The sequence below is a fragment of the Hordeum vulgare genome, chromosome 2H (assembly GCF_904849725.1).
Source record: "Hordeum vulgare subsp. vulgare chromosome 2H, MorexV3_pseudomolecules_assembly, whole genome shotgun sequence".
Taxonomy (NCBI): Eukaryota; Viridiplantae; Streptophyta; class Magnoliopsida; order Poales; family Poaceae; genus Hordeum; species Hordeum vulgare.
The window spans coordinates 392,845,066-392,864,245 of record NC_058519.1 but is presented as its reverse complement, the minus strand read 5'-3'; the positions used below and the strand labels follow the sequence as shown (position 1 = coordinate 392,864,245).

At 45.8% G+C, this 19,180-nt stretch overlaps 1 protein-coding gene across 2 annotated transcripts; it reads left to right on the top strand.

The window, feature by feature from the left end:
• The first annotated feature begins 768 nt into the window (after window positions 1-768).
• On the top strand, window positions 769-6,322 carry LOC123426396. Of its 2 annotated transcripts, XM_045110228.1 has the most exons (5): window positions 769-1,287; window positions 1,364-1,479; window positions 3,864-4,107; window positions 4,320-5,600; window positions 5,683-6,322. In XM_045110228.1, exons 1-5 carry the CDS (start codon window positions 808-810, stop codon window positions 5,887-5,889), a joined length of 2,328 nt encoding a protein of 775 aa, XP_044966163.1. In that variant the 5' UTR covers window positions 769-807; the 3' UTR covers window positions 5,890-6,322. The 2 variants fall into 2 exon arrangements, with proteins under 2 accessions (XP_044966163.1, XP_044966164.1); XM_045110229.1 differs by lacking the exon at window positions 769-1,287 and having other exon boundaries at window positions 1,393-1,479; window positions 2,499-4,107.
• Window positions 6,323-19,180: the final 12,858 nt, after the last annotated feature.

The window sequence follows — 19,180 nt, the reverse complement described above, 5'->3', positions numbered from 1 at the left end:
TTACAAACAAGAGCAAATGAACGCCTTCATGGAGATCCAAAGGAGGACACTTGAGATGAACACTGAGAAGCAAACCAAGATGCTTGAGATGGAGGGGAGAAACAAGCCAAGATGCTAGAGATTAAGGCCGGCAACGCCAAGGCCAAGGCAAAAGAAGTGACTCTCGCGAGCATGATGACCGGGGTGGAGATCATGAAGGTAGATCTCAACACCGTGTCGCCAAGGAAGAGGTCGTGGTTTGAGAAGATGCAAGCCAACATGCTCAAGTTCGACGAGGAGTGATCTATGACCGCGAGCCTTTTTTTGTATGCCGACACGTGTGCTGGCATGACCACGAGACCGCGATGGCGTGGTCGAACTTAAATTACATCCCTTTTTGTATGCTCGCATGTGTGTCGGCCGCTGGCGAGTGCGCCAACATGAACTGTATGGTGATTGTATGCCGGCGCTGGCAATGATGCTGGCATGATCTATGGTCTCTCGCATGATCTATGACCGCGGACCTTTTTTAAAAATTATGTACGGACATGAAATGGATCGACGCATTGAACGCACTGCTGATCCAAACTTAAAACAGGACGAACGTCGGACGGGCGATTGATCCAAACGGATACAAAAGCATACAAAAACATAATCCATTTGAGTCGGTCCATCTTAAGTTGCTTTAAGATAGAACGGATGAGGGCACGAGGAGGTTTCACCGGTGCCCATACGTGTGTTACCAAACCGGAGCGTTTGAACCTATGCCGAGAGGAAGTGTGCCTTGGCTGGTGGTCGTTTCCTTGTGCAGGGCGGAGATGGGTGGATATGGGGCCCAAAGTTGGACGGACGAGACGGAGAGGATGGATCGGGGCCACACCCCGAGGGGCGCAATTGCAATCAGTCGCTTGGAAAATATCTGCCTCCTCTCCACCCGGTCTGCGATTGATTTGGTTCTGGTCTCGTGGTTCCCCTCCCGTCTCCTGTCTCATCTCGCTCTCTCCTCCCCCAATCCTGTCTCCCACCAGATTCGAGCAAACCCTAGGATTCCCTCCTGCCTTTCTCCCGATGGGTGAGCCGCCAAGCCGAGATGGATCCTATTCCTCCTTCCCTAACTCCGACGACGACGAGCCGGAGACCTCCGGATCGGAACGAGGAGGAGGAGGAGGAGAGGATGCTCATCGCCCGCTGCCTCTCCGCCAGCAGCTCGTTGGGGCCTGCCGCGCCGACGACCGTCTCAGGCCCCTCCTCACCCTCAACGTGTCATGCTCCGCCGCCGAGAACCGCTTCATATCTCACCTCTCTCAGGTGACATTTCCTATCCCTGTGGTCGATAAGTGCCATCGATTGGTTCTCTTCTCACCTCATCGGGCGGGCGCTGCAGCACTTTGAGGTCTCGGAGGTGGGCATGCTGGCAAGGTGTCTCTGCGTTCCTCTCGTCTCTCTGCGCGTCGGCAAGGTCGATCGCCACGGCGCCCTCCTCTGCCCAACAACCATCAGGTAGCCACCCACAAATTTAACTTCAACCGGATTGCTTTTGCACCACAAATATACCAGCTACCAGAGGAACACGCACATGATGGCTTCTCTTTTAGATTGCCACCGTTGTGTGTCGCACACGTTGTCATGAAATGATTAATATTGTAGGGCATGTCTAGTTCTCTCGTTTGCTAACTGTCTAGCATGCCTGCTGCGTATGAAGCATGGATGCAGTCAGATAATTTTTATACCTGCCAGAGGACATTGTGTCTTCTGTCCGGACACTGAGCTTTTGCTGATGCTGACTTTTTTTTTTCTGAATTAAGTGCACCAAATAACAAAATTGTTAATCTGCCAGACAGAACGGAAATTTTAGAAGGAAATGTATCATCATGTAGTTGTTCTGGTGATTCTGGAAAATTACGTGTGTATCCGTGTGATGTGGTAAATATCGTGCACATTCTACATTCATTGCAGCCGTTATTCACTTAGAAATATGTTGGTGCAACATAAGTCGTCAAATTGTTGCATTTCATGTTACTCGAGTCTAGTCAGATATGCCAGTCTGGTTAAGTGATGAACCTTCTCTTAGTTGCATGGGAATAGTATGACATTCGAGTGTCATGATTCAGTAAGTTTCTCAATAATATCATTCCCAATCTATAACAAACTGAATATTCCTATTTCTGGTAGTCACCCTTTTCACGTCATTGTCACAGCCTAGTTAGGATTTTGTTCATACAGCTACTCTGCTGTGTTGCAGAATGCTGTAACATGTATTTCCTTCATGTTATTTTGTTCTTGCGATTATCTCTGCTATTTAAGCATTTTGTCCGGTTTCATTATTAACATGGCGTTTTTCTTGTTCTTGTACTTCATGACACCTGATAATTGCTTTTTGTGGAGAGGTGTTTTCAGCTATTCTGACCTCATTAAGAAGGATGTATCGTATGCTAGATTATTGATTCTAGGATTACATGTTTCATCTTATTAGTGATGGCATTGTTCATCTACCAAATAAATTATGTTTCCATTTGTAGGTAATTTGGGCATGTGTCATAATCTCTGATATATGAGGAAAGAGAAGGTAGTTTCCTTCATGCCTTACGGTATTATGTTACCTGCATTAATAATAACTAATCACACACATCACGATTGCAGTCTTAGATGAGATTGGATCAATAGGATTCTGGACTATTTGATGCTTTAGATGAAATTTTTATTGGTACTTCAAAGAGTTTGATATCTCATTTATTGATGTTTTCACATACTTCTGTGTTCCAGTTATCATGTGTATGTTTTGTGGTTGCAGTTAGCTTATCACAGGCTCCTCCAGTGTTGATTTATGCAGCAGTTTACTGTTTGTTTCACTGCAGACAGTTAGGGACATGTATCAATGTGTTCACACCAATGTTCATTCTAAAACCAGTTATCCTACCTATGCTTAATGAGCTGTTCCATCCAATATCTGTTTTATGTTTTATAGCCGTGTTTTTATCTTCCTCTCCACCCATGTTGTGTACTTAATGTACCCTGTCTATTCTTTGTTACATACGCCTTCCTTCAATTCACCATCGATGTTTTTATCGACATTTCTACCATCGGCAATCATTTCTCTCCATTTTTCAGTTCAAATTGATTGAGGTTTTCCCTTAAATGGAGGTCACTGACCATAATTGACTATGGATGGTTCGTATTACTTTGCCCTAATTTTTTGCAATATAATCATCCACTTATCGGAATTTATTGTAGACTTTGTGCAACTAAAATCATAACTTGCCTGTGCTATGATCTGGCACAACTTGTCTAAGGAGATTTAGTTTTTGATTTATCACCTGCGAAGGAAAAAACATTAGATGTTTCATGATTCTTTCGTACGAGTGATAAGGCAGTGCTGCAGCTTTTCTTGAAGAAACATTTGTCAAATACTGTAATTTGGTATTTGTATTCAGTGCTTTCACTTATTCCTATTAAAAGGCAAATCTGCTATTTTTCTTAAAAATCATCTTCAAGTACTGTATGTTGGTGGTTATTTTATGGTCTGCCTATGATATGGTGCTGAGGAACTTATATTCTACACTGCCCTCCAGTGTCTCTGGTGGAAACCTATATTTGAGCGCTTAAGTCTCTATGCTCTATCACTTATTCCTTAACTATGTGCTCATTTGCACGGCTATTCTTTGCATTCAAGAATGTCTATGTAATCTTCTTCTAGTATTTTCTATTGAAGTTCCTCTGTGATCTGATTTCATTTAGTTGGTTGAAATGTATTCTTTTTTTTTTCTCAGTGTTCTTTCGGTAGCAAGCCAAAAAACTGCTGTGATACTGGAAAAAAAATCTTTGTTATTTTATTTGTTCGGAATAGAAAGTCAGGGATCTTACATGCACTCACTTCCTATGTACAGAGGGAAGCTTAGCCTTGGCCTTCTGCCTTCATCGAGCATGCGCCTTGCCTTCTCCGGTGATGATGGTTGTTCAGAGGAACTGGCTCTCCTGAACGATGGCCTCGAAGTTTCAGAAGTTGTGATTGAAGAAATACCAGCTGATAATTCTGGACGTTCTTTCCTCATCAGGATTTCAGAATCTAAAAGATTGTACTACTGGTGCGCTGAAAAGTCGAAGGAATGCGGAATGGAGCTTCTTGCAAAGGTTTGTATTTTGTAGTGGCCACCAAATTATTGTTTAAATGTACCACGAACCATGTGCAATATTGACTGGGATGTGCCACATCTAACATAGAGAGCAAACCCCAAGAACTGGAGCCTATCCACATAAACTGCAATTGTAATATAATTTTAATCGTCATGCAAAATCGCATGTACTATGGTATGCTGATTCTCTCTCAATTTTTTTTGATACAGATGAAAAATCTACTTCAGGGCCGGCCAACCCTCTCTGATCTCACAGGCATCTCCAATTCGCGACTTGATGCTTTTGTTACTAATTTACATGCTTATCTTCTTGCACCAAGTATTGGAGATGCTAAATTGTTGGGAGCATCTACTGCCCTCCTCAGTACTTCAAGCTCGCAAGGGCAACTTTTACAATCCCCGTCAGCCGTTTCCAGGTCTTCAAGGTCTCGCACCTCTGCTGCTAATGCAACAAAAGCAAACTCGATCTATCAAGCCAGTCTGAGTCCCAGGTCCAGCACTTTTAAAGATGGGGTGCCAAGAACCTCTTGTGCAAAGGTTGTTGGGAGAGAGAAGCTGAAGCGGCGCGGGGACTGGTTGGGCCCATCAACTGCTCTGATCGATGCAAATCCTTTGATAGCAAAGAGTGTTAACCCTGATTCAACCAGTGAAGTGTGTGATGGGGATTGTTCAAAAAACAGTATCACTTCAGCTCCTTCACTAGACCTGCCTCTTTCATTTCCCTTGCTGCCATCTCTTTATCCTTTTGCGACTCAATGTCCACTCCCTGAGGGTTCTTCAGAGAATCCATTTAAGCCTTACTATTGCTGGTGTCCGCCATGCCCATCGTCACTGCAGTACAGTGTAACCCCACTGCACATGCCAGTTTCATCTGTAGAACCGTTCCCTCAAACACCTCTGGGCTCGCTGGTATCAAATGAAGTATCATCTATCTCATCATTTTCTGCAAAGTTGGATACAAATAATTCACCATCACTTAATCTTCCATCGATACTGCATGATCCTTCGCTTCACCTCCCGCTTCCTACTTCAATTGTTCCCCTGCATGGTTCTATGGTTTCAACATATCCGTTACTTCATCTTCCGTTTCCCACTTCGCCATTTGTTCCTGTGCATGGTTCGCAGGTTCCAGCATTTCCTTTGCTTCACCTGCCACTTCCTACTTCACCATTTGTTTCATTGCATAGCTCACAGGTTTCAACATTTACACCATTGATGTCTGATCCTATTGTGCATGTCCCAGTCATCGATATGTGTTCCTCTGGTCAGGCTTATTTGGTGAGTTGTGGTCCTTCTATAACTTCAGCTGTTCCCCTGCTCCCTAGCTTGAAGCCTCTGATTCCAGAAACCGAATCGTTGGTTGAGAGGAGTGCTAGGGAAACACTAATGAGGCTTATAGCTTCGACACCACCATCTAGCAACCCCCAGCTGGTCAACATTCTCCCTGCAGTCCTTACTGATGTGCCTGAAAATATTTCTCGATCTCCTAATGTAAGTCCAGGGAATGTTGTAGCCCAAATTTGTTTGATTGTGTCTTTTCATGTGGCTTATCTCTCCTATCTCTCTTTAATAGGTGAACATGCATGTTGGTGTCCATCGCAACGACCTACTTCTTAGTTCATCTTGGGGTGCTAATGTGATTGGAAGTGGGATGGCAGCCATGGAGCTGCACTCGGAGGATGAGGTTTCCAGTGGGCATGATGCTCATGCAATGGTTGCGTTTACGGAATTTGATGATATCAATGGAGACCACGACCAGTCCCATTTCCGGAGGATTTAGTTTGCACATGGGGATTTTCTTGAGCTCTTTGCTGGTACGAAATGTCTGAATATTTTGAACTGCACTTGTTTCTACATGGTAATAGGCTATGTGGTTTTGGAAATACGTTGATATATGCAGCCTGGTTCCTATGGCTTCTGCCCAGCTAAATGGCTGATGTGGTTGGTAAATGTAATTAGTTGTCTGTACTGTATTTCAATTTCGCAAACAAATGCAAAGCTGGTATTTGCTCGTGCACAACTCCTTGTTTTTAACCCTCCATTTAGTGCCCGGGAGATTGTAGCTGATATTCTGGAGCTGTGAAAGGAGCTTGTGTTGACATGTCGTGAACTGGGCTACATTATGCAGACAACTTGGTTTGGTGAGAGATCGGACTCTCAACTTCCGTGTAATTGCATATTCTTAGAACTTTGAATACAAGGGCTATCTGAAATACATTTCTAGTAGAATCATTTTTCTTCAAAAGAATGGCAAAGCCTTTTTCTGTTAACTAAGAGAGAATTCAAACAAGCTGAGGACATGAAGATGTAAATGGTGAGGCTAACAGGAAGGCTAAAAGAACGTAGAAGCCTGAAAGTGCTATTTTGATCCCGAGCTCAAATGCACCTTGATGAACAATAAAACTGAAAAAAATACTAAAATATCAATAAATTCTATTTTTTAAAACCTTTGACAATGTTTTTCATGGTTAACAAATTTAAGCATGAAAGAACAGTTGTGGAAGTTAGGGAAAGAAAATAACAAAATCAGTGGTCCAAAATGTTTCCAAAACTAGCATTTTTGAAACATCGATTTTCTTTTTGCCATGACTTCCATGAATGTAATTTTGTGTCGAAATTTTACAAGCATGCAAAGCATCAGTTAAAGTTTACACATGTTTTTTAGTTTTTTTGATTTTTAACTATTTATTTAGATTGTAATGTTTATCAAGAGCATTTGAGCTTGTGAGCAAATACTCCATGTCTCTAAGAATCAACGCAGGAAGACCGAAAGAACATGGAAGCCACGATTTGCTTCCGCCGATGGTCACATTTTCGCCTCATGTTAAACATTGGAGAGGAAGATAGATGACAACATGGAGCAACTCACACATTCCTCTTGTTTCAAATAGTCCATGTGACATCACTCACACGATAGCGCCGATTTTTGTGGATTAGTTTCAATCCCTTGTTCGGAAACATGGCAACCGAGTAATTTTTGAGATGGTACCCCAAAACACATTTAGAAGGATTGAGTTTCATCCCATAAGCTCGAAGATTTTTGAAGGTTTGAGTGTGGTCAGCTAAGAGGTCGGAACCTTTCTTAGACTTGACCACGATACCATTCATACACGTCTCTACATTTTGACTGATATGTTCTCGCAAGCATGGCTGAATCATGCGCTAAAAGGTCACACCAATGTTCTTGAGACCGAATGGTATCATCTAGAAAACTAGATAGAAGAACTAGAGGCCGCCAAGGTCTCCAAGCATTATACAAGATGATATAGTAGAAACACCCGAAAGGGGTGATGAAGATTTTTATTTCATCGAGCTCGTACATTCGGATATGATGGTACCCTGAGTACGCGTCCAGAAAGCAAAGTCTCTCGCAGCCAGCAGTGGGGTCCACTATTCGGTCGATGCGAGGAAGAGGAAAATGATCTTTGGGGCATACCCTATTTAAGTGCTTAAAATCTATACACATCCTAAGTGAATTGTTCTTCTTTGGCACCGTCATCATGTTGCCAAGCCACTTGGAGTGATAAACTTCACAGATAAACTCAGGTGCTAGAACCCGAGAAATCTCCTCGCTAATCGCCTTACGCTGTTCTTCTAAGTATCAACGTAGATACTCCTTAAACTCGTAGATACTCCTTAACGGGTTTAACCTTCAGATCAAAATGAACTTGGTGCTTATCCAATTTCCTAGGAACACGCGGTATGTTAGATAGCTTCCGTGCGAAAATGTCTCGGTTCTTACGAAAAGTTGGATGAGCCTGCCTTCCTATTTGCTTTCCACCTAGGTTGCAACGTTGGTCATCTTACTCGGATCCTGAGGATGTACCTGCACCGTCTTGGTTTCTCCAGCCGACTAGAACTCGGAGTCATGGATTGTCTACTTTGAGTTCAGTAACTCACTCGGATCAATTGCTTTCTTGTACTCACTTAACTCATCTAGGGCTATTTAAGCATTAGGAATAATGGAACCGTTCTGCAGACACTCCTCAACTCTTTGCCTATTTCGTGTAACCGTGATCACTCCATTCAGACCATCCATCTTGGACTTGAGGTAAATGTAACATGGTAGGCCGATGAAACGAGCATATGATGGCCTCCCTAAGTTGGCGTGATAGAAACTGTGGAAATCGACCACGTCAAACGTCAACTTTTCCTTTCGAAAATTCTTTTCTTCACCAAATACAACCTCCATGGTGATCTATCTAATTGAATTCGCCTTTTTGCCAGGGTTGACCCCATGAAATTGCATGCCGCTCGCGCTGAGTTTGGACATTGGGATGCCCATATCCTTCAGCGTGTTGGCATAGAGAATATTTAGTATGTTGCCTCTGTCCATGAGGATATTGCGCAGTCAGTAGCCATTGATAAGGGATCCACAACTAGTGCTTGCCGCCTAGGGGTCGATATATGAGTCGGGTGATCCATCTGGTCAAAGGTTATGGGCATCTTAGACCAATCTAGATATTCTGGGACCACTGGTGTTACCATGTTTACTTCTCATATAACCTTCAAGACCTGCTTGCCTGTCGGTGTATTAAACATGGGTGTTTATACCCCGTACTTAGGCACAAACGGTAGCAGCCACCTTGCTGGAAAGGGCTTGTGAGAGGATGACCTACAACGACAATCAAGGCCACGAAGAAGTTCCCCGACAGGTCATAGATAAGTACTACGGAAGTAATGAAGTTCAAGACTCAAGATGCCAACAAGCTACGAGCCGACACGCCTAGGACCGGCAAGCTCCCTCCCACCACTCCACCATGGAGCGGGTCAGAGACTTCCGACAGGTGTCGAGCGAGCATGTGTTTAGGTGAGGCTTGTCGGACACGTGACGGCCTCTCGCCGTCGCGATAACTTTATTGCCATCCGTCCCAGAGGCGTGTCAACACCATCGAAGGTAGTTGTTCGTACGATATGGGTAAACCCCTTGCCGGCGATCATGCTCAATAGGATACCCGACACAGCATTCAATGCTACTTGTTCTATGCCGCCACGGTCAAGTATAGGTCACCGTAACATACATCAACAGTTTGACCATACCATGTATTTTTTCATTTTTCCATTGTGGTAGCCCCTTTGACCTACAAACGGAGGCCCATGACAACCTTTACAATGGTTAAAACCCTGCCCAATTGCACTACATAGCTGCACTTCCTATACACCTTGCCGGCAACCTACACTCTCGTGTACATATAATTCCACCAAAGCAGGAGTAGGGTTTTACACCTCATGATGGCGTGAACCTGGGTAAACTTGTGTGTCTCATTTCTAGATCCACTCTTTTTGAATTGCGAGTCCCCCAACCAAACCACCAAGGGGCCTTGCTCGTCCCGAATATTGTCGTATGCTCACATCTTTGGCGCGCTAGGCAGGGGGATCACGTGCGCAAATTTTCTCTAGCACTGTAGATGCCTTCTTCTTCTTCTTCATCATCATCGCACATGGCACCCAAGAAGGCCAAGGGCACATCAACGCCTGCACCATCTATGTCCAAGCCGCTGACTCTGACGGCTATGGTGGATGGAGATGGAGGCGGTTATCGTTGTCATCGCTTTGGTGAGCATAGTCACCATAGTGGTGTGGTTCAAAGCGCTACTAGTCAAGACCCAACCGTCCCCGCTACTATGACGTCCACATATGTAGCTACGATGCCTAATGACGTCGCATCAAAATCCAAAGGTGGCACCGTAGCAGCGGCGAAGCACACGTCATGTCCTTCGCAAGATGACCGTGACAAGTTTCTCCAAGACACCGACAGCTCGAGACGACGTCAAGATCAAGACCCTGAGTATCGTCCTCACGATACTCATGAGCAGTCGCGGCACCAGCACGCCGGTGAAAACCAACCGTGGCGGCAGGAGCGGGATGACACTCCTTCTGGTCCTGTCAGAAGTCGTAGTACCTCCCGTTCCACGCCCCCGGTCATGTGGAATACGCCACGGAGGCCATGACATGAGCTCAACTGTTACTGAATTTTCCTCCTGAACCTAGGAAGATGGTCGAGTGGCGTTCCACCATCTACATCTAGAGCTTCATAGGCTTCGCCAACACCGACATGACGGAGCGGGCAGAGCCTTCACAGCCGCACCCTATGGTGCGAGCAAGACCGGGTGACGAATGTACTGGACACAGTGCACCAACGGTGCAATCACCCGTGAAGTAGCAGCGACAAACCCAACGACCCTCCACACGGGATGAGGCATCCATGGCATCGTCGGACGCACAAAGCCGCCAAGATCGACACCAAGTACTACGAGACTGGTGAGTTGAAGACGCCCACGCAACCATCGAGCGGCGCCGGGAAGCGCTCCGTCAGTAAGATGACCGCGTCGGGCCAGAAGCAAACGAGCCTCCGCTGGGGTTCTGTGCGTTCTTGCCTTACGAGGTAGGCTTCGGAGCGTTCACCAGTGAGCTGCGGCAAGTTTGTTGGCCCTCTTCCGAGCTAGACAAGTATGACAACAAGATTAGTGTGTCAGAGTTCCTCGACATCTACAACATTGCTTTGCAGCTTGTCGGAGGAAGAGACAAGAAGGTTTTTACCAACTACTTCCAATTGATGCTCAAGCCCAATGTGATGTCTTGGTCGTGAACTTGCCAGAGAACTCCATTTCCTAATGGGTGGATATGTGCAACGAGTTTTTCAATGCGTACCACGAGGGACACAAGCTCCCTAGTCAGCCCAACGACTTGCACATGCTCCCATAAAGAGATGGAGACCCCCTCCGCAAGTATATCCTAAGGTTCAGTCGTGTGCAGCACAACATCCCCGACATCCACCCTGTCGATGTTATTGCTGTGTTTCACACGAACATGCGCAATCAGAGGATGCAGCAGGAGATGAGAATCAACAAGTGCGAGATATCGGCGAGCTCTACGCTTTGGATGACAAGTGTGCACATGCCAAGGAAGGGAGGCGACTCTCGGAGAGGACGCCGTAGCCGATGTTGGCTTAGAGGATGACGATGAATCCACCCCAAAGGAGAAGGGACGGAAGCATAACCGCAAGCGCAAATGCAAGGTAGTTCTGGCTGTCGAGGGGTCTCGAAACCCCGGCAAGAAGCCCAAGGCTCAAGGTAGCGGCAAGGAAGTCGCCGCTTGCACATGTGAGTACGAGGTGTTGGGGAACGTTGCATGCAAAACAAAAATTTTACTATGTGCAAACACGATCTATCCATGGTGATGACCATCTACGAGAGGAGAGATTGGATCTACATACATTCGTAGATCGCTAAGCGGAAGCGTTCAAGAACGCAGTTGATGTAGTGGTACGTCTTCGCGATCCAATCACGAACCGTCCCGCGATCTCTCTATCAAGTGCTGAACGGACGACACCTCTGCATTCGACACACGTACAACTTGGTGACGCCTTCACCTCCTCGATCCAGCAAGCGAAGGTGAAGTAGCAGCCCGAGTCCTCCGGCAGCACGACAGCGTGGTGAGGTGTTGGTGGTGACAGCTCAGCAGGGCTTCGCCGTGGGGTTTTGGAGGAGAGAAACTACGAGGGAGAGGAGGGGCAGTGTCGCGGCAAGATTGTCGTGTGGCTGCCCTCTCTCTACCTCTCTATATATAGGGGGAAGGGAGAGGGGAGGGCGCCCTAAGGTTTCCCCCTAGGGGTCGGCAGCCAAGGAAGGGGAGAGGCGGCGACTAGGGTTAGGGTGGCCCCTCCACTTGGGTGCCTTGCCACCCAAGTTGGGCTGGCGGCGCCCCAAGGAGGCCCACCCGCCTTTCGGCCGAAGCGGGTTTGGGAGAGGGGCTGTGCCCGGCACCCTGGTGGGCTACGATGCCCCCTCTCCTTGGCCCATGAGCCCCCCAACAATTTTCGGGGCCTCCCGAAACCCCTTTCGATACTCCGTGATTCCCTTGGTACACCTTGGAACACTTCCAGACTCCGATGACCTTCATCCTATATATCAATCTTAACCTCCAGACTATTCCGGAGTTCCTCGTCATGTCAGGGATCTCATCCGGGACTCCAAACAACCTTCGGTCACCGACACTATGACTCAATTATGCTTATACCGTCACAAAACCTTAAGTGTATAGACCCCGCGGGTTCGAGAACTTTGTAGACATGATCGAGACACTCTCCAGTTAATAAGAAATAGCGGGACCTACATGCCCATATTGGTTCCTACACATTCTACGAATATCTTCATCGGTCGAACCTCAGTGTCAAGGATTCAATCAATCCCGTATGCTATTCCCTTTGTCCATCGGCATGTTACTTGCCCGAGATTCGATCGACGGTATCTCCATACCTAGCTCAACCTCATTACTCGCAAGTCTATTTACTTGTTCCGTAATACAAGACCTCGTGAGAAACTCCTCAGTCACATTGCTTGTAAGCTCATTGTGATGTTGTATTATCGAGTGGGCCCAGAGATATCTCTCCGTCATACGGAGTGACAAATCCCAGTCTCGATTCACGCCAACCCAACTAGTACCCTCGGAGATACCTGTAGAGCACCTTTATAGTCACCCAGTTACGTTGTGATGTTTGATACACACAAGGCATTCCTCCGGTGTCCGGGAGTTGCATGATCTCATGTGTTGGGGAACGTAGTAATTTCAAAAAAAAATTCCTACATCATGCAAGGATCTATCTATGGAGAAACCATCAACGAGCAAAGGAGTAGAGCATCTTCATACCTTTGAAGATCGCTAAGAGGAAGTGTTGCTAGAACGCGGTTGATGGAGTCGTACTCGCAGCGATTCAGATCACGGTGGATTCCGATCTATGCACCGAATGATGGTGCCTCTGCGTTAAACACACGTGCAACCCGGTGACGTCTCCAACACCTTGATCGAGCAAGGAGGGAGGAGAGGTTGAGGGAGAGCTTCGACAACATGACGGCGTGGTGACGGTGGAGCTACGTGGTAACTCCGAGAGGGCTTCGCCAAGCACTACGTAGGACGAGGAGGAGGAGTAGGGCTGCGCCGAGAGAGAGGCAATTGTTGTCTCAAATCTGCCCAAAAGTCCTCAATATATATAGGAGGAGAGGGAGGAGGTGCCCACCCTTTAGGGTTTCCCACCCTAAAGGGTGCGGCAGCCCTAGAGGCCAAGGAGGGAGGTGGCCAAGGGTGGAGTGCCCTAGGATGGGCCTTTGAGGCCCAAGGTGGACTCCCACGCCTAGCGTTTCCCCTCTCTCCACCCCTTGTGCACCTTGGGCTGGCTATGGAGGCGCACCAGCCCACATATGGGATGGTTCCCACCCACTCGTAGCCCATGTAGCAACTTGGGGCTGGTGGGCCTTGCCGGTGGACCCCCGGAACCCTTTTGTTGGTCCCGGTACATTACCGGTGTCGCCCGAAACACTTCCGGTGACCAAATCCTCACTTCCTATATATCGATCTTTACCTCCGGACCATTCCAGAATTCCTCGTGACGTTCGGGATCTCATATGGTACTCCGAACAACCTACGGTAACCACGTACACTATTTCCCTATAACCCTAGCATCATCGAACCTTAAGTGTGTAGACCCTACGGGTTCGGGAAGAATGCACACATGACCGAGACAACTCTCCGGTCAATAACCAACAACGGTGTCTGGATATCCATGTTGGTTCCCACATGTTCCATGATGATCTCATCGAATGAACCACGATATCGAGGATTCAATTGACTCCGTATGCAATTCCCTTTGTCTATCGGTATGATACTTGCCCGAGACTCGATCGTCGGTATCCCTATACCTTGTTCAATCTCGTTACCGGCAAGTCTCTTTACTCGTTCCGTAATACATCATCCCGTGGCTAACTCCTTAGTCACACTGAGCTTAATATGATGATGGATTACCGAGTGGGCCCAGAGATACCTCTCCGTCACACGGAGTGACAAATCCCAGTCTCAATTCAAACAACCCAACAGATACTTCCAGAGATACCTTTAGTGCACCTTTATAATCACCCAGTTATGTTGTGACGTTTGATACACCCAAAGCACTCCTACGGTATCCAGGAGTTGCACAATCTCATGGTCTAAGGAAATGATACTTGACATTAGAAAAGCTTTAGCAGACAAACAATACGATCTATTGCTATGCTTAGGACTGGGTCTTGTCCATCACATCATTCCCCAATGACGTGATCCCGTTATCAATGACATCCAATGTGCATGATCAGGAAACCGTGATCATCTATTGATCAACGAGCTAGCCAACTAGAGGCTCACTAGGGACACATTGTGATCTATATATTCACACATGTATTACGGTTTCCGGTTAATACAATTATAGCATGAATAATAGACAATTATCATGAACTGGAAATATAATAATAACAACTTTATTATTGCCTCTAGGGCATATTTCCAACAGTCTCCCACTTGCACTAGAGTCAATAATCTAGTTACATTGTGATGAATCAAACACCCATAGAGTTCTGGTGCTGATCATGCTTTGCCCGTGGAAGAGGTTTAGTCAACGGGTCTGCGACATTCAGATCCTTATGTACTTTACGAATATCTATATCTCCATCCTGGATGTATCCACAAATGGAGTTGAAGCGGCGCTTGATGTGCTTGGTCTTCTTGTGAAACCTGGGCTCCTTTGCAATGGCAATAGCTCCAATGTTGTCACGGAACAGAGTCATCGGGCCCGACGTACTTGGAATCACTCCTAGGTCGGTGATGAACTCCTTCATCCAGACTCCTTCATGTGCTACTTCCGAAGCAGCTACGTACACCGCTTCATATGTAGATGCCGCCACGACATTTTGTTTGCAACTGCACCAGCTAACTGCCCAATTATTCAAAATATACACATATCCAGTTTGTGACTTGGAGTCATCCGGATCTGTGTCGAAGCTAGCATCGATGTAACCTTTTACGACGAGCTCTTAGGCACCTCCATATACGAGAAACATATCTTTAGTCCTTTTCAGGTACTTAAGGATGTTCTTGACCGTTGTCCAGTGATCCACTCCTAGATCACTCTGGTACCTCCCTACCAAACTTATGGCAAGGTTCACATCAGGTCTGGTACACAACATGACATACATGATAGAGCCCATTGCTGAAGCATAGGGGACGATACTCATCTTTTCTCTATCTTCCGCCGTGGTCGGGCTTTGAGTCGTACTCAACCTCACACCTTGTAATACAGGCAAGAACCCCTTCTTATCCTTATCCATATTGAACTTCTTCAATATCTTGTCAAGGTATGTGCTTTGTGAAAGACCTATGAGGCGTCTCGATCTATCTCTATAGATTTTGATGCCTAATATGTAAGCAACTTCTCCAAGGTTCTTCATTGAAGAACTCTTATTCAAATAGGCCTTGATGCTTTCCAATAGTTCTATATCATTTCCCATCAACAATATGTCATCCACATATAATATGAGAAATGCTACAGAGCTCCCACCCACTTTCTTGTAAATACAGGCTTCTCCATAAGTCTGTACAAACCCAAACGCTTTGATCACCTCATCAAAGCAAATGTTCCAACTCCGAGATGCTTACACCAGCCCAGATGGAGCGCTGGAGCTTGCACACCATGTTAGCATTGCTAGGATCGACAAAACCTTCCGGCCATATCATGTACAATTCTTTGTTAAGAAAGCCGGTCAGGAATGCCATTTTGACGTCCCTTGAACTTGTCGATAACCGTGAGTGACAAGTCGAGCCTTATAGATGGTCACATTACCATCCGCGTCAGTCTTATTCTTAAAAATCCATTTATTTTCTATGGCTCGCCGATCATCGGGCAAGTCCTACAAAGTCCATACTTTGTTCTCATACATGGATTCTATCTCCGATTTAATGGCCTCAAGCCATTTGTTGGAATCCGGGCTCGCCATCGCTTCTTCATAGTTCGAAGGTTCACTGTTGTCTAACAACATGATTTCCATGACAGGGTTGCCATACCACTCTGGTGCGGAGCGTACCCTTGTCGACCTTCGAGGTTCAATAGCAACTTGATCCGAAGTTTCATGATCGTCATCATTAACTTCATCTCTAGCCGGTGCAGGCGCTTCAGAAACATTTTCTTGCATTGCGCTACTCTCCGGTTCGAGAGGAGGTACAATTACCTCATAAAGTTCTATTTTCCTCCAACTTACTTCTTTCGAGAGAAACTCTTTCTCTAGAAAGGATCCATTCTTGGCAACAAAGATCTTGCCTTCGGATCTAAGATAGAAGGTGTACCCAACAGCTTCCTTAGGGTATCCTATGAAGACGCATTTTTCCGCTTTGGGTTCGAGCTTCTCTGGTTGAAGTTTCTTCAAATAAGCATCACAGCCCCAAACTTTAAGAAATGACAGCTTAGGTTTCTTGCCAAACCATAATTCATACGGTGTCGTCTCAACGGATTTAGATGGTGCCCAATTTAAAGTGAATGCGATGGTTTCCAATGTATATCCCCAAAATAATAGCGGTAAATCGGTAAGAGACATCATAGATCGCACCATGTTCAATAAAGTGCATTACTACGTTCACACACACCGTTACGCTGCGGTGTGCCAGGTGGCGTGAGTTGTGAAACAATTCCACATTTCCTTAGGTATGTGCCAAACTTGTGACTCAAATATTCTCCTCCACGATCATATCGTAGAAACTTTATTTTCTTGTCACGTTGATTCTCCACCTCACTCTGAAATTATTTGAACTTCTCAAAGGTTTCAGACTTGTGCTTCATTAAGTAGACATACCCATATCTACTCAAATCATAAGTGAGGGTGAGAACATAATGATAGCTCCGCGAGCTTCAACGCTCATTGGACCACATACATCGGTATGTATTATTTGTTATTTCCAATAAGTTGGTTGCTCGCTCCATTGTTCCGGAGAACAGAGTCTTGGTCATCTTGCCCATGAGGCATGGTTCGCATGTGTCAAATGATTCAAAATCAAGAGACTCCAAAAGTCCATCTGTATGGAGTTTCTTCATGCGCTTTACGCCGATATGACCAAGGCGCCAGTGCCACATGTATGTGGGACTATCATTATCAACCTTACATCTTTTGGCACTCACACCATGAATATGTGTAACATCACGATCGAGATTCATTAGGAATAAACCATTGACCAGCGGGGCATGACCATAAAACATACCACTCATATAAATAGAACAACCATTATTCTCAGATTTAAATGAGTAGCCATCTTGCATCAAGCGTGATCCCGATACAATGTTCATGCTCAAAGCTAGTACTAAATAACAATTATTAAGGTTTAAAACTAATCCAGAAGGTAGATGTAGAGGTAGCGTGCCGACGACGATCACATTGACCTTGGAACCATTCCCGACGTGCAACGTCACCTCGTCCTTAGCCAGCCTATGCTTGTTTCGCAGCTCCCTCTTAGAGTTGCAAATGTGAGAAAAAACACCGGTATCCAATACCCAGGAGCTACTACGAGCGCTGGTAAGGTACACATCAATAACAAGTATATCACATATACCTTTGACGTTGTCGGCCTTCTTGTCCGCTAAGTACTTGGGGGCAATTCCGCTTCTAGTGACCGATTCCCTTGCAGTAATAGCCCTCAGTCTCACGCTTGGGTCCTTTCTTTGACTTCTTCCCGGCAGCTGGCTTACCTGGCGCGGCAACTCCTTTGCCGTCTTTCTTGACGCTTTTCTTACCCTTGCCCTTCTTGAAACTGGTGGTCTTATTGATCATCAACACTTGATGCTCTTTCTTGATTTCTACCTCCGCAGATTTTAGCATTGAATACAACTCGGGAATAGTCTTTTCCATCCCTTGCATGTTGTAATTCATCACAAAGCCTTTATAGCTAGGTGGAAGCGACTGGAGGATTCTGTCAATGACCGCATCATCCAGAAGTTCAACTCCCAGCTGAGTCAAGCGGTTGTGCAACCCAGACATTCTGAGTATGTGCTCACTGACAGAACTAGCTCCTCCATCTTCCATCTAAGGAACTTGTCGGAGACTTCATATCTCTCGACCCGGGCATGAGCTTGAAAAACAAGTTTCAGCTCCTCGAACATCTCATATGCTCCGTGTTGCTCAAAACGCCTTTGGAGCCCCGGTTCTAAACTGTAAAGCATGCCGCACTGAACGAGAGAGTAGTCATCACTCCACGACTACTAGGTGTTCCTAACGTCCTGGGTTGCCGTGGGAACGGGAGGATCACCTAGCGGTGCATTAAGGACATATGCCTTCTTGGAATCCATGAGGATGAGCTTTAAGTTACGAGCCCAGTCCGCATAGTTGCTCCCATCATTTTTCAGCTTGGTTTTCTCTAGGAACGCGTTGAAGTTGAATGGGACATTTGCGTTGGCCATTGGATATACAATATTTGTAAAGACAATTTTAGACTAAGTTCATGATAATTAAGTTCATCTAATCAAACTACTAATGTACTCCCACTTAGATCGACATCCCTCTAGTCAACCAAGTGTTACATGATCCACGTCGACTAGCCCGTGTCCGATCATCACGTGAGATGGACTAGTCATCAATGGTGAGCATCTCCATGCTGATCGTATCAACCATACGACTCATGTTTGACCTTTCGGTCTCCTGTATTCGAGGCCATGTCTGTACATGCTAGGCTCGTCAAGTCAACCTAAGTGTTTTGCGTGTGTAAACTGGCTTACACCCGTTGTACGCGAATGTTAGAATCTATCACACTCGATCATCACGTGGTGCTTTGAGACAACGACCCTTCGCAATGGTGCACACTTAGGGGAATACTTATCTCGAAATTTTAATGAGGGATCATCTTATCTTTGCTACCGTCGTTCTAAGCAATAAGATGAAAAACATGATAAACATCACATGCAATCATATAGTGACATGATATGGCCAATATCATCTTGCTCCTTTAATCTCCATCTTCGAGGCACCATGATCATCATCGTCACCGACATGACACCATGATCTCCATCATTGTGTCTCCGTGAACTCGTCACGCCAACTATTACTTCTACTACTATAGCTAACCGTTAGCGATAAAGTAAAGTAATCAACATGGCATCGCATCTCATACAATAAATTAAGACAAATCCTATGGCTCCTGTCGGTTTTCATACTCATCGACATGCAAGTCGTGAATCCTATTACAAGAACATGATCAACCTCATACATCACATATGTAACATCACATCCTTT